The 14,348-nt window shown below is 35.3% G+C and overlaps 1 protein-coding gene and 1 long non-coding RNA gene across 2 annotated transcripts; one reads left to right on the forward strand and one right to left on the reverse strand.

Annotated features, from left to right (window-relative positions):
* Positions 1-4,670: 4,670 nt before the first annotated feature.
* Positions 4,671-8,927, forward strand: LOC114166094. Its single transcript, XR_003599850.1, has 3 exons — positions 4,671-4,859; positions 6,069-6,177; positions 8,157-8,927. It is a non-coding gene; the product is annotated as an uncharacterized LOC114166094 (long non-coding RNA).
* On the reverse strand, positions 6,907-8,786 carry LOC114166092 (zinc transporter 8-like). The gene is made up of 3 exons (XM_028050753.1): positions 8,172-8,786; positions 7,882-8,031; positions 6,907-7,366 (listed from the first exon to the last, which is right to left on the reverse strand). Exons 1-3 carry the CDS (start codon positions 8,784-8,786, stop codon positions 7,061-7,063), a joined length of 1,071 nt encoding a protein of 356 aa, XP_027906554.1. The 3' UTR covers positions 6,907-7,060.
* Positions 8,928-14,348: the final 5,421 nt, after the last annotated feature.

Genomic DNA, 14,348 nt, shown 5'->3' on the forward strand with positions numbered 1-14,348 from the left:
AAAACAAAACCAAAGTCTAATGTTTTGTATAGAATTTAAAGTTAATTTAAAATATTTATAGAAATATTTAATAAAAACGTTAATTTTAGTAAGAATATCATCATAAAATTTATAAAAAAAGTAAATTTAGTATCAATTTAAGGAAGGACAATATTACTTCATTTTTACAAAAAATTGGATTAAATTGAAACTAAAAACAAATATAGGGACCAAATTGAGTCACTTTGACACATAACACAACTATGAAGTGACACATGTAAAAAATTAAAAAAATAAAAAATAAAAACCAGGAATTGACATGTGACGTTGACTTTAATAAACTAACGGTGAGGACCAAATTGAATCATTTTTAAGAAAATGATGACCAAATTGAGACAACGAAAAACTTGAGGACCAAACTGAAATTTCTTGACAAATAGAGGGATCAAAAGAGTAATTTAACCTTTATAATAATAACATAACTCAAATGTAAAACATTTATCAATCAAATTAAAATTATATTTCTTTTAATTTCTTTTTTCATGTATATATTGAATCAATAGGATATTAGTTGATTTCAAACTAGATTCTCTTAGGTATTATTATAAACTTTGACATCTCAGCTATATTAACATCTCAAGCTATGTTGACATCTCAAAATCCATCAATCATTATTCATCACATGAAAATTTATTAAAAAAAAGATAAAATAAAATAATATAGAGCATGGAAGGACCAAACCAAATCCATCATAAAAATTATAATTTACGAAATATAGGCAAGTTATACCTATTATGAAAAAAGTATAAATAAAATAAATGTAGGTAAAACATTAAACAACTTGTATTGCTCTCTTATGAATGAAAGCTAAATTAGCCAACTGGTCTTAAGGTTTATAAAAATCGAACAAGCCATGTTCTTGCTCGTGTTTGGAACGTTAAACTTGAATGCAATAAGCTATGTCTTGGACCCAATCTTCTTCTTCATACTGTAATAACTATGTGCAACGTAGTGTTACCTCATCTGAAGGTGGGGGCGCAAGGTTTTTGGGTTAAGACCCATTTGTGATTGTGAAGAAGTTGCAGTTCTCAAGACAACAAGAACTCCGAAAAATGTGGGTAGAAAATTCTGGGGTTATGCTAACTACAAGGTAAGATTGATTTAATTGCTATTCTTTTGGGTATGTCTGATTTGATGAATCTTCTAAGTGTTGTTCGTTTTGATGTTTTTCTGTTCAATAATAGCGCGAGAGTGAAGCTGGTGTTTGGTGTAATTTTTTCAAATGGTGGTATGAAGACGTTGATGAAGAAAAAGATGCTATAATTGTCAACCAAAACATGAAGATACAACATCTGAAAAATGTAGTTAGGGTTATTAAAAAATTGTTCATTGTATTAGCAGGATTGGTTTGTATTTTTAGGTTGATAAACGTAGTGATGTTATCCCTGGTGCTGAAAAATTGACGAAAAAGGATTGTAACGTGAAACTATAATGATGTACGAACCTTTTCAAAATTAACGATAAATTCAGTTATTTATGTTCTTTTAATTTAATAAAATAGTCCAAACCTAATTTAAGAAAAATGAGAAAAGTGTTTCCCATTAGGATGTTTACACGTGTATTGTACAGTCGTTGTTAGCTGTCCTAACAAGTGTAAAAAAAAAAAAAAAAAGTATAGGGAAAGAGTGAAAGAGTGAAGTTAAAAGATAGTTTTTGTTTTCCTCCCTCCCACTCGCGAAGAACACTAGGTAGCTCTACCCTCTGTTCTACGTTTTTTCTCTCGCGAAGAAGAGAAACTTGTTTCTGTTAAGCATTCTTCTCCCAAAATCTTATGTTACCATTTAATAAACCCTTTCTAACTGACCTATGGTTTTGGCCGTGGAAGGTCTTGGAAAATTGGGGCGGAGCTGGTTGCTTTGAAGCGGCGAAAATGTGACTTTATCATCATTTATTTTAGTAATTACGTTTCTCAATTTTTGATTAGATTTTGATAAATTATTTTTTAGTCTCAATTTTTTTTAAATAGACATATTGATGAAAAATAAAATAATAAATTCATTTTTTAAAGTGATAAAAGGGAAGATACCTTTGAAGATGAAAATAATACAAATTTATTTCACCTATTTTCAAGCATGATACTAAGAATTCCATTGATGAATTAGGGAACCATTTCTTAAAATTCAAAGAATAATAGGGAAAAGTTTCATATTAATTCTTTTGAATTATGGACGGAATATTTCGTATTAATTCTTTGGAACTTAGAATAAGAAAACCTTCTCAAATATGGGAATATCCAGTAAAAGAGATGAAATTAGAAAAAACTTATTTAAAATGAGTGTCATATCAAATACAATTTCAAAATTTAAGTATATTATTTTGCCCCTTCAAACTTTTTGATAAAGATTCACCATTGCTTACAATGTTCGTCCAAGAACTATACATTTAATTAAACATGCACATGAATGTGGTTTTCAAAGAAACATTTATTTTTTTCCTAAAAAAAGAAAACTATTTGAAACAAATAATAAAGAAAATATTTTTGAAAACTTTATTTGGGTCTGACAATGATTGATCTTACTCCTACGTATTCCTATCCAGAGAAAAATCAAGAATATGTAATTATTTAGAACTTTGTGTTTGAAAATGTTTATATTTTTAATTTTTAAAAATTTTATATGTTTTTGAAAAAAAAAATATTAAATTCTAGGATGACACAAGCATCAAGAAAAAGAAGCAAAATGCCAAATATCAAACGATGCATATGGCCATGCAAATATCTAAAATTTAGTTTGAAGGGAACCCGATATAGCATATGGTCATGTAAATGTAGAACAAAAAAAATGAAACAAAGTGACCATACTTCTCTTTTCAAATATATATAAACGGTATATAAATGTTAGAACTATGTTTCTATTAAAAGGGATACTTATTAAAACTAACATTACTACCTTATTTAACTTTTAAATGCAAGATTTTATTTATTTCAGGTTGTGCAGGGCTTGGTTCTTGGCCCAAAGATCGGATATAAATAGCACGCTTTAGGGTCCATAAAATAATTGTTTTACAGGGCTTAAGAAAATGCCAAAATAATAAATAAATTAATAGTAAGGTTAAAGACAAATGAGAAGAGGGCTTAACCTTGCTCAATAAACTTAATTAAATTTAATTTATGTCTAACATCGGGATAAAAATTTCAAGACTTCACAATAAACTTGTACTTATTAATTTGTAATAAATTAATTTTAAATTATTAAAAAGTTATTACTGATCAAGCTTCAATACAATTTTCACACAATAGATAATTATATTTTATTATATATTTCTCATGATTTTAATTAAAACCTATTTATTTGTAAAAACTAATTGAAACTATGAACACATGAAACTTTTACTTGAAAATTTGAATCCCTGAAATCAATCCTAATCTATTTCTAAATCTAAAGTAACCAAATAATAAAATTAATGGTGAAGAAGCAATTGTATTAAACTTTGAAGTTTATTGTTATATGCTGAATTCATCTTTTTATTCATATACAACTAAATTTTCATGAGTCCATCATCTTCGAGTTTTCAACTTTAATACCTAGATTATATATTTGCACAAAAGACAAATATAAACATTTTTTATAGTGAATTTTGAATTCATCAAAGAGAAATTCTTTTATTCTTGTCATAAAATATGAGTTCTTATTAAATATCAAAATCTTTCTGATAAATTTTTAATGACTCATCAATATTTTAGGTTGTGATTTTTCTTTGTCTTTATTTTGTGTTCTTTTCTGATATTTTTTTTTATGTTACAAGAGACATCAAATTAAAAAATTATCGTATTGATTAATAATATTATTTGTACTACCATTTGAAGTAATATTAATATGAATAATGGTATAAGTATTTTTATTATTATTATACTTAATTGTTATTCTACTGCATTTCTCTAGTCACTCTTTTGTTTTTTCTATCTCATGGTTAAGAGTTTAGAATTTCTTTTTTCCAAATATTATAATAGAATGAAATGGTTTTGTTGTTACGAGTAAGATATATAAGTCTAGAAAACTGATTTAGAATACATAATAAGAGACATTTGATATAATTAGATTGTTATGATTTTGGAATATAATCAAATCTTTATTATTCAGCAGTATTAATAAATATATATATATATATATAGATAGATGATTCTTATTATTAACATACAATTTCTATGTCATTATATATATATATATATATATATATTTAATGTACATTAATCTATGATATATAAATTATATGTACAATTAATCATAAGATATATAAAATTATACATTAATTATTTCTATGATATATAAAATTGTATAATTAATATAAAAATATTATTTATACATTTATATCAATTGTACCATCAATATTCTTATGATTCTTATATATATTTTTAAAACTATTTGTATATTATATACATATCAATTTCAAAAAGTAATATAATAAAATCAAAATGATGATAATTATTAAAATGATAAATTAAAATAATAGTAATAATCTGTAAAAAATAATAAATAAATATAACTAAAATATATTTTAATTTAATAAAATAGTCCAAAACTGGTTTAAAAAAAAGAGAAAAGTGTTTCCCATTAGGATGTTTACGTGTGTCCTAACAAGTGTAAAAAATAATTTTAAAAAAATAATTGAGGGAACGAATGAATGAGTAAAGTTAAAAGATAGTTTCTGATTTCCCTCCTCTGTTCTGCGTTTTTTCTCTCGCCAAGAAAAGAAACTCGTTCCTGGTAAACATTCTCCTCCCAAATCCTATGTTATCATTTAATAAACCCTTTGTAATTGAGCTATGGTTTGGGCCATGGAAGGTCTTCGAAAAATGGGGGCGAAAATGTCAGAAAAATCTGGTAAGTCATCTTCCAAAACCCTATGTTATTGCGTTGCTTAGATGACTCAGATTGAAAATGGTAACTGTTTAAGAGATCCCGTTTGTTACCTGTTGCCACTGAAACCTTGCTTAGCTCTGCTTTTGTTGAATGTTAAAGCAATGCGTGATGATTAGCAAGATTAAAATGAGAATTATTAGAGATGAATTTAAACTTTCTCTACTGAGGAAAGATGCAGATTAACACGTTAATCCCAAACAATTGAAAGCAGAACTCGTAAATTAAAGCAGTGTTCACTTTCTCCCACATTCTCCACTGCCTCTGCTGCTCCCACCCTTGAGTCACCACCCTGAAAAACCAAAAAGAACAAACAAAAACATATTCGAAGTTAACGAGTGTACAGTAATGAAATAAAACTTTAAAACAATAGATAAACAGAAGAAGAAGTTTTTTATGATTTTGATACAGATTTGCGTTTGGCAAGTATTTATTGTTGCTTCCCTGTAGTTGTATTTCATAGTTAGTAATGTTGCTTAAATTGATTCACTTGTCCTCTGCAAGTAAAATTCCTGTTTCACTAAAGATAAGTGTCAAGATTAGAAAAAGAAAGAATACCATATTTTACTATCTACCATTATGTTTTTAATTTAATTTAGAGCCAAACTGTTTGTTGCTTATGACTGATAGCTTAAGAGTCTGACAAGTTACAGAAAATTGGTTATATTTTAACATACAAGCAATGTTACCACACTCCTTAAGCATAACATTTTTGAAGTTAGATTTTTTTATTTTATACAGGGACTGATTTAATACTCATTGTAGAGTACCCTTATTAGATTGCGTTCACAATTAGGCCATTAAAGACTAAAATTCAGCACAGAGAGCAAAAGACTAATTCTAAACAATTTATTAAAGTTTTTTTTAAAGGAACAAAATCAAAAACTCATTGAAAATTGTGGCTGCCATTGCTTGTAATTAGTATATATTTTTGATGTTTTTTTTTTCTTATTTGATGTTTCGATGCACTTCCTTCTTTCCCGAATTTTATTGTTATATTATCCAACTGAACGTGTTCTTTGTTTTCTTATGATTGGAGTCTGAGTTATTTTGGATTGGATATAATGTGTTTGTTGATTGCCTTGTTACTCATACGCGCACACTGTTGATTCTGACCGATGCAAGACCTATAAGCTGGGTTGACGGTTTAATCTTTTTTTTACTTGTATGTAGAATTTAAACTCATAATCGATCACAGCAACAGAAAAAGTTACGTTAGGGGTGAAGACGTGGTGCTGAAGTGAAAGGGTGTGCTTCTTTGATTGGTCTGTTTGATCTTAAGGTAATGGCTAAACTAAATAATTGTTATCTTCAATCACAATGAGCTCGTTTGTTATATTAATAGTTTACTAGAATTTTAAATGTGATTTGTAGTTGTATATAAATTTTACTTGATATGAGTTTTTGCATTTTGCTTTCTTGAATATGAAATTGAGATATATATTTCATCAACACAGAAACCATTGATTTTCTTTTACTGAAAAAGAACCGTCAAAGAGAAACGTTGGCCCTAAAGTGAAGTCTGTCCCTTTGTTGCATCTTGTATGCAAGAAATTCTAAAGTGAAGTCTGTCACTTTGTTGCATCTTGTATGCATTAAATTAGTGACAAGGAGATAAAAAAGTGTGAATAAAATTTGGCCGAAGCTACATTGGATATTCCATCCACAATAAAATTTGGCCGAAGCTACATTGGATATTTCATCCACAATAAACTATTCTATTCTCATGTAAACACTTGAGATTCCCGTGTCCACTAGAGTGATCAAAGTAAACAACAATCTCATCAGTATGACATTATTTTGAAAACATGATATAGATAATTATGTTTTATTAAATCTCTCATACTTCTACTTGAAAATTCATATTTCTGAAATCAGTTTTAATATACTCCAAATTTTAAAGTAACTAAATAATAAAATTAACCGTAAAGAAACAAGTTCATTAGATTTAATGAAGTATAAAAACCGTGATAGACAATGTAAATAAAAGTAGATGAAGTACAAAGAAATGTTTATATAAACAAAAGTGATGTATTATAATTTCTTGCACACACAACATGCAATTGAAATATCAAAACATCTGGTTCGATTGTATACTTGAAGGAGGCTACTGAAAAAGTGAAAGGAGACTATTTGAAAAGACTTCCTTGCATTCTAAGTATTTCTTAAGCCCATTTAGCTACCATAGACATTAAACCAGCTCCGAGCAAAAGAAAAACATTTGCTCCAAGACGGAGTCTGCCACTTTGTTGCATTCTTGGACTCATGAAATCAGCGGCAAGAAGATCAACCAGAGCCATGTAGATTAAGATTCCAGCTGAAGCTGCATTAAAAACTCCTTCTACAATAAGAGCAGTTGGACTGTTTTCATCATAAACGCTTGAGATTCCTATGCCAATTCCAATACCCACTGGGGTAGTCAAGGCAAAGAACAATCCCATTACTGTCACAGATACTCTCTTGAAGTTTGCCTACAACAATAAATTATAAGTTAGATCCTTCATCCCTTTTCACTCCAGAGGAGTGAAATTCTCATAAATACACATAAAGTTGCACACAAAAGATACAGAATTATTCACAACTTTTTAAAAGATACAAAAATTCTTTATATGAATTTCTCCCACATAAGCTTATGCTAAACCATTTTTTTAGCTAGCAAATATCTTTGAGGTGCTTCATAGTCAAATTAGGTAAGGAAGAAAAGAAAAAATTAATCAGTTTTTGATGTAATTGAAAAGTTATATATGGTCCCACACATATTGTACTTGTAAATGATGAGTGATCAAGCCATTAATTAATCTAATTAAAAAAGTGGATTAGAAAGTTGCCATTACATAGTACCAGATAAAAGAACATAACTATGTTGTTTGTTCCATACCAACACAACAACACACATGGTCCCAGTCACAAATCATTTCACACAAAGCATCTAGATATTCTTTTGTTCAATTTAAATCAATCAACCAGATTCATTTGGATACAGTACCTGAGATATACAGCTTCCAAGTCCCATGCCTTCAAAGAATTGATGAAAAGTCAACGCAGCTACCAGCGGTCTTATTGTGTTAGGACTCTCTGAAGCTCCCAAAGAAATCCCAATAATAACAGAGTGAACAATAATCCCCAACTCCAACACCTGTGTAACAGATCCAAAACCCCCGTTGTCAAATAAAGAAACCGAGAATGAAACCCTGATTTTGAAGAAAAAAAATATTTTTGTCTCCTAATCTTATATATTTGTTTTTTTTTTCATTGACTTAGAGTCTTAATGAATACCTGTGATATGACTCGATGGCGAAGAAGCTGGGAGGATTGATCTTGGGAGTGAACAGGGCCATGAGCATGACCATGCGTTGCATGTGTGTGAAGTTCCACATGCCCTTCGTGCCCGGTCTCTTTCTCCACATCCCCGCTCTCAATCTGTACTTCATTGGAATGGTGTTTCTGAAAATAAGCAGTGGCATAAGTATCCACCATGAGAGTCCCCATGGCAGTGCACATTGCAACAAAGCCAGTGAAGGGAAAATCTCCCCATGGATGCTCCTTCAAGCAAGGTGAGGTCAGATTCTCAAAAGCATCGGGCAACACGTGGATGAACCCAGTTGCCAGGATCACTCCTGCAGCAAAAGCCTTTATCAGGAAGAAAATATTTTTTTCCGGACTCAACGCAGGTATCACTTTTCCTAGGAGAGGAATACACACTCCAATTGCACTCGCAATTAATATTGATACCAAAGCTGCTATTTTGTATCTCAAAGCTTTTGTTCTGTCACGATCTTCGTTTTCTTCGTCACAAGTACATTCTGCTGCAACTAAGGTCGGAAGTACAACCAAAAAGACGAAAATAGAAGAAGAAAACAAAAACTGTCTGTTTATCTTGAATCTACCCATTATAACCAAAGGAGAAGAATGAGAGAAATTTGAAGAAAGAGAAAAGTAGACTGGAGTGAGAAAAAACTTCCCAGAATGATTTAAATAGGAAACTGTGTTATCTAATTAATTTTAATTAATGTATATAATTTTCATTATAAATGGTAAATCTTTTAACAGAAAAGGAAGATGACATAAATGATGAAGCTATGTCATGAAATGTCGACATGAGTTTGTAACAACCAATGGAAAAAAAACTTTGAAAATTTTAAATGCAAAGAGATTTTGAGAGAATAAGAGAAGTGTCTCCATTATGTGGAAACTGACGGCAATGTGTGAAAGAGAAGAATAAAAAAAGTAGAGTCAAGTCAACCTTTTCTGTTTTCATATTTTGATTGAAATCTCTTAAATGTAGGACCAATATAACACGAAAATAAAGGCAAAATGGACCCATCGAATGCAAATATCAAGTAACAAGGTTGAAAATATGAAGTCCAACCTCATCTTTTCTTTTGTATTGTAATGCATGCGTGATAATTAACAAATAAATTATTGAACTTGTTTTATTTTTTATTATTTGACTTGTATGTTTTAATATTTTATATACGGATCATATATTTTTATCATAGAATAATTAATTTTTTATCATTAAATTTAAACAGTTGATTTCATATACCACCAAATATCCATACTAGATTTACTAGCGAAAATTGATGTAATATAGATTATGTAACAGACATTTACTAAGTTAGATATAGATTAACAGTTGGTATATATAGAATAAACGGTGTAATCTGTAACGTCCCATTTAATTATTAAGTGAAATTAAAGGAAAACGTCATACAATACAAGTACAATAGCGTAGTCCTGGGGTCTTTAACACCACTTCGACAAAACTCAGGCACACCACGATGCCAAAGGAAAGCTGAATACGAAAACAACATAGAGTGTAGCGTAGAAATACAGAAAGAGATACATGGGCCATGGCCCTAAATGAAACACAAGGAAAATTCCAGCCCAGATGGCTAAGCAGCGGAATCTCCATTCGCTTGTTGACCAAGAGAACCTCGCCCATCTGCTCCCATCCACCGAGTCGATGATCATCGCAAGAAAGAAGAACCACATACAAGGCAACCATACAACAAACAGGGTAAGCTAGAGCCAACACATTCTTATCATACATTCAATTACATTATTATCATTCCATATCCATATAGCAATCAAGCATGTCATGACTCTTCATTCGATACACTACGACTCGACTCGACTCATCCGGATATGTATAACTTAGTCGGATTCAGCGGATGCTTGCACTTGTGGTGGATACCCCTGCTCGAACCTGAGCTGCTCACCCCCGAGCTATGTGTTACAAATGTCACGATGGAATAATTCTCCCTCACCACAAGGTTAGCCCTTAATGAATTTCAGGCCTCCTGCTACTCTCACCACAAGGGTCAGTCCGCTCTAAGTGAGACTAACTGGCCCCTTAGAGTGTCAGGATACAGTCCTTACCTTGAATCCTTACTTAGTTATACAGATGGGGCACCACCATAGACACCCACTAACAGGGGCCATGGGATTACGTCCCGACCACTGAAGCGCAACCCCGGAGGTCTCACCTAGAGACCCCAAGGAATTTACACGCTGACACGGACCAACATTCATAACTCAGCACTACTAGAATATTAAAAGCATGTTTACAATTCCATACCCATCCATGAGATTTATTCCTCATACGCATCACATTTGAGCCCATACCATTGATCATCACCATCCCATGAGTCTAGGATCTCATCTCATGTCAATACCATGTTCCTTAGATTTCAAACCACACATTCATTTTGCATGCTAAGTCTCATACCAACTCTTCATCCACAATTCATGAATCATGTCAAAAATATACTTCATGCTCCATTATATACAGATCACTCCTCATACAATCATACTCAACCAAAACAGATCATTCAGGGACCAATATACATTCAAACACAGCACAGTCTCGCCCAGCACCTCGCTCAGGCTGAGGGGTCTCGCTCAGGCGAGCCTCCCCCTCGCCTAGGCGAGAGCACAAAAAACAAGTGTGTGGGCAACGCGGGATCTCGCTTAAGCGAGATCCCTCTCGCCTGGGCGAGTTGCCTGCTCGCTCAAAAGCCACAGCAGGTCGCCTGGGCGACCATTCGTGGAGAAAATGCTTAGGCGAGCCTCTGTTAATCTCGCTTAGGCGAGACTAGCTCGCCTGGGCGAGTTTATCAGAGCCCGCCACTGTTTTCCCTGCAACAGATGTGAATACATACCATAAACAATAATCCCATCGCATCATGCATCCATATTAACAGGCAACCACAAAGAAATCACCAACCACATAAAACAGCAACTCAGACCAAGCCAACAGGAGGGTTCTAGCTTCCCTTACCTGGAAATGGGTTTGCACAGGACCTCCGCACTGAAACAAGGGGCACCGTAGCTCTAGAACCCGACTCGCAAGCTGGAACAGCGAGTCAAACGAATCAATACAAGTTTCTCACTGTGAGTACATAACTATTCTAGACAGGGGTGACAAGGTGAAAGAGCACTTACGTGAGCAGGACTATGGTCAAGATGAAACGTGAATCGGAAGAACGTTGGAACCCTAGCGGGAGTAAAAGACGGCTGCGGCTCAAGACAAGAACGGCAACTTTTCTGAAATGGTAAGGAGTACTAGGTTTAGGGCAGACCTAAAGACTATATATGTTGGGCCGGCCTTAGGCCCACTCACAAAGGCAGCCCAACAACTTTAGGGTAGAATATAAAAAAATGGGGCCTTACATTCTCCCCAACAAGAAAATTTTCGACCTCGAAAATAAAGACTCACCAGGTAAACAAATGTGGATGTGATTTTCTCATGTCCTCCTCTAGCTCCCAAGTCGAGTCACCTGTCCTCCGGTCCCAGATGACTTTAACAAGATTAATGGTCTTTCCACGGCGTTCCTCAACCTTGGTATCCTCAAGAGCTATGGGTGGTACTTCCACCGTGAGATCCTCCCTGATCTGTATATCTTCAGCCTCCAATACGTGAGCCGGGTCGAATACATACTTCCTCAACTGTGACACATGAAACACCGGATGAAGGTTCGCCAACTGTGGGGGTAAAGCTATCTCGTAGGCCACCGGGCCGATCCTCCTCGTGATCTGATACGGGCCAAGGAATTTGGGTGAAAGCTTCCTTGAGCGGAGAGCCCTTCCCACACCCGTGGTTCGGGTCACCCTCAAGAACACATGATCTCCTGCTGCAAACTCCAAAGGCCTCCTCCTGCGATCCGCATAGGCCTTTTGCCTACTCTGAGACGCCAGCATCCTATCTCTCACCATCCTCACCTTCTCGGTGGTTTGCTCTAACAACTCTGGTCCAACTAATACTGCCTCCCCATCCTGATACCAATAGAGAGAAGTCCTACACCTCCTGCCATAAAGAGCATCGTATGGCGTCATGCCAATGCTCGCATGAAAACTGTTGTTGTAGGTAAACTCTATCAAAGGCAATACTTCATCCCAAGCCCCCAGATGATCTAATATGCAAGTCCTCAACAAATCCTCTAACGACTGGATCGTCCTCTCAGACTGGCCATCTGTCTGAGGGTGATACGCTGAACTCATGGTGAGCTTGCTACCCATAGCACTCTGTAACGTCTGCCAAAACCGGGACGTGAACCGCGGGTCTCTGTCGGAAACTATGCTCGAGGGCACCCCATGAAGTCTTACTATCTCCTTAATGTACAACTGGGCCAGCTTGGCCATAGACATCCTCAAATTCATCGCCAAAAAGTAAGCACTCTTGGTCAACCGATCCACTATCACCCAGATAGTGTCATGTCCTCTAAAAGTCCATGGAAGATGAGTCACGAAGTCCATGGAGATACTGTCCCATTTCCACACTGGTACCTCCAACGACTGTAGAACGCCACCAGGCCTCTGATGTTCCACTTTCGCCTTCTAACATGTTAAACAAGCTGATACAAACTGAGCCATATCTTTCTTCATCCCCTGCCACCAGAAAGTTTCCTTGAGATCCTGGTACATCTTAGTCATGTCAGGATGCAAGCTAAGACGACTCTTGTGTCCCTCCTCAAGGATCAACTTTCTCACCTCAGCGTCATCTGGTATACATACTCTGCCTCGAAACCTCAGTATGCCATCATCACCCACAACAAAATCCCTAGCCTCATCTGACCCAATCTGTTCTCTAACCCTGTTCAGACTGGCATCCAATAACTGCCTCTCTCTGATTGAGCCCAAGAAGTCACTAGATATAGCAAGGGTACTACACCTAATGGACTCGGACCCCAGCTCCACATATATCCTCATGTCTCTGAATTTCTCTAGTAGCTCTACCTCTTTTATCATGAGATGTGCTGTATGCACCGTCTTCCTGCTCAGAGCATCTGCCACTACAATTGCCTTCCCCGGATGGTATAGAAGCTCGAAGTCATAGTCCTTCAGGAATTCCATCCACCTCCTCTGCCTCATGTTCAACTCCTTCTGATCAAACAAGTACTTTAAGCTCTTGTGGTCGTTGAACACCCGAAACTGAGCACCATAAAGATAGTGCCTCCAGATCTTCAAGGCGAAAACTATAGCCGCCAATTCCAAGTCATGAGTGGGATAGTTACGCTCATGTATCTTAAGCTGCCTCGAAGCATATGCCACCGCCTTCTTTTTTTGCATCAAAACACAACCAAGTCCAAGATGAGACGCGTCGCAGTAGACTTCAAACGGTTTCCCCACATCCGGAATTACCAATATAGGAGCACTCGTCAATCTCCTCTTTAACTCTTGAAAGCTCTCCTCACACTTGTCCGTCCAAGTGAAGGGTTGGTCTTTCCGGGTAAGCAGAGTCAGAGGCGCCACTATCTTGGAGAATCCCTCTATGAATCTCCTGTAGTAGCCTGCTAACCCCACAAAGCTTCTGATCTCTGTGGCCGACTTAGGACTTTCCCACTTAACCACTGCCTCGACCTTTGCCGGGTCCACAGCAATCCCCTGGGCGGATATTACATGCCCCAAAAACTGAACCTCATCCATCCAGAACTCACACTTGGACAACTTAGCATACAGCTGCTTCTCTCTCAAAACACCAAGCATCAACGTCAGGTGTTTTGCATGTTCCTCCTGAGTCTTGGAATAGATAAGGATATCGTCTATGAAGACTACGACAAACTTATCTAGGAAAGGTCGGAAGATCCTGTTCATGTAGTACATGAACACTGCCGGAGCGTTGGTCACACCGAACGGTATAACCACATACTCATAGTGGTCATACCTCGACCTGAAAGCTGTCTTCTGTACATCATCAGCCTTTACCAAAATCTGATGATAACCCGATCGCAGATCTATCTTCGAGAACACTGATGACCCATGCAACTGATCCATCAAGTCATCAATTCTCGGGAGCGGATACTTATTCTTGATCGTCATCTTGTTCAGCTGCCTGTAGTCCACACACAGACGCGAACTCCCGTCCTTTTTCTTTACCAACAACACTGGTGCTCCCCAAGGCGAAGTATTGGGCCGTATGAACTGTTTCTCCATCAGATCTTCTATCTGTTT

Source organism: Vigna unguiculata, chromosome 10, assembly GCF_004118075.2.
Source record: "Vigna unguiculata cultivar IT97K-499-35 chromosome 10, ASM411807v1, whole genome shotgun sequence".
NCBI lineage: Eukaryota > Viridiplantae > Streptophyta > Magnoliopsida > Fabales > Fabaceae > Vigna > Vigna unguiculata.

What these genes read in the sequence shown, in the direction of transcription:
- LOC114166092 (XM_028050753.1), bottom strand. Translation starts at nt 8,786, where the DNA reads ATGGGTAGATTCAAGATAAACAGACAGTTTTTGTTTTCTTCTTCTATT. An exon ending in GCCATCGAGTCATATCACAG is followed by an intron (nt 8,032 to 8,171) that starts GTATTCATTAAG and finishes TCTGTTACACAG; the next exon opens with GTGTTGGAGTTGGGGATTAT. An exon ending in TTGGAAGCTGTATATCTCAG is followed by an intron (nt 7,367 to 7,881) that starts GTACTGTATCCA and finishes TTATTGTTGTAG; the next exon opens with GCAAACTTCAAGAGAGTATC.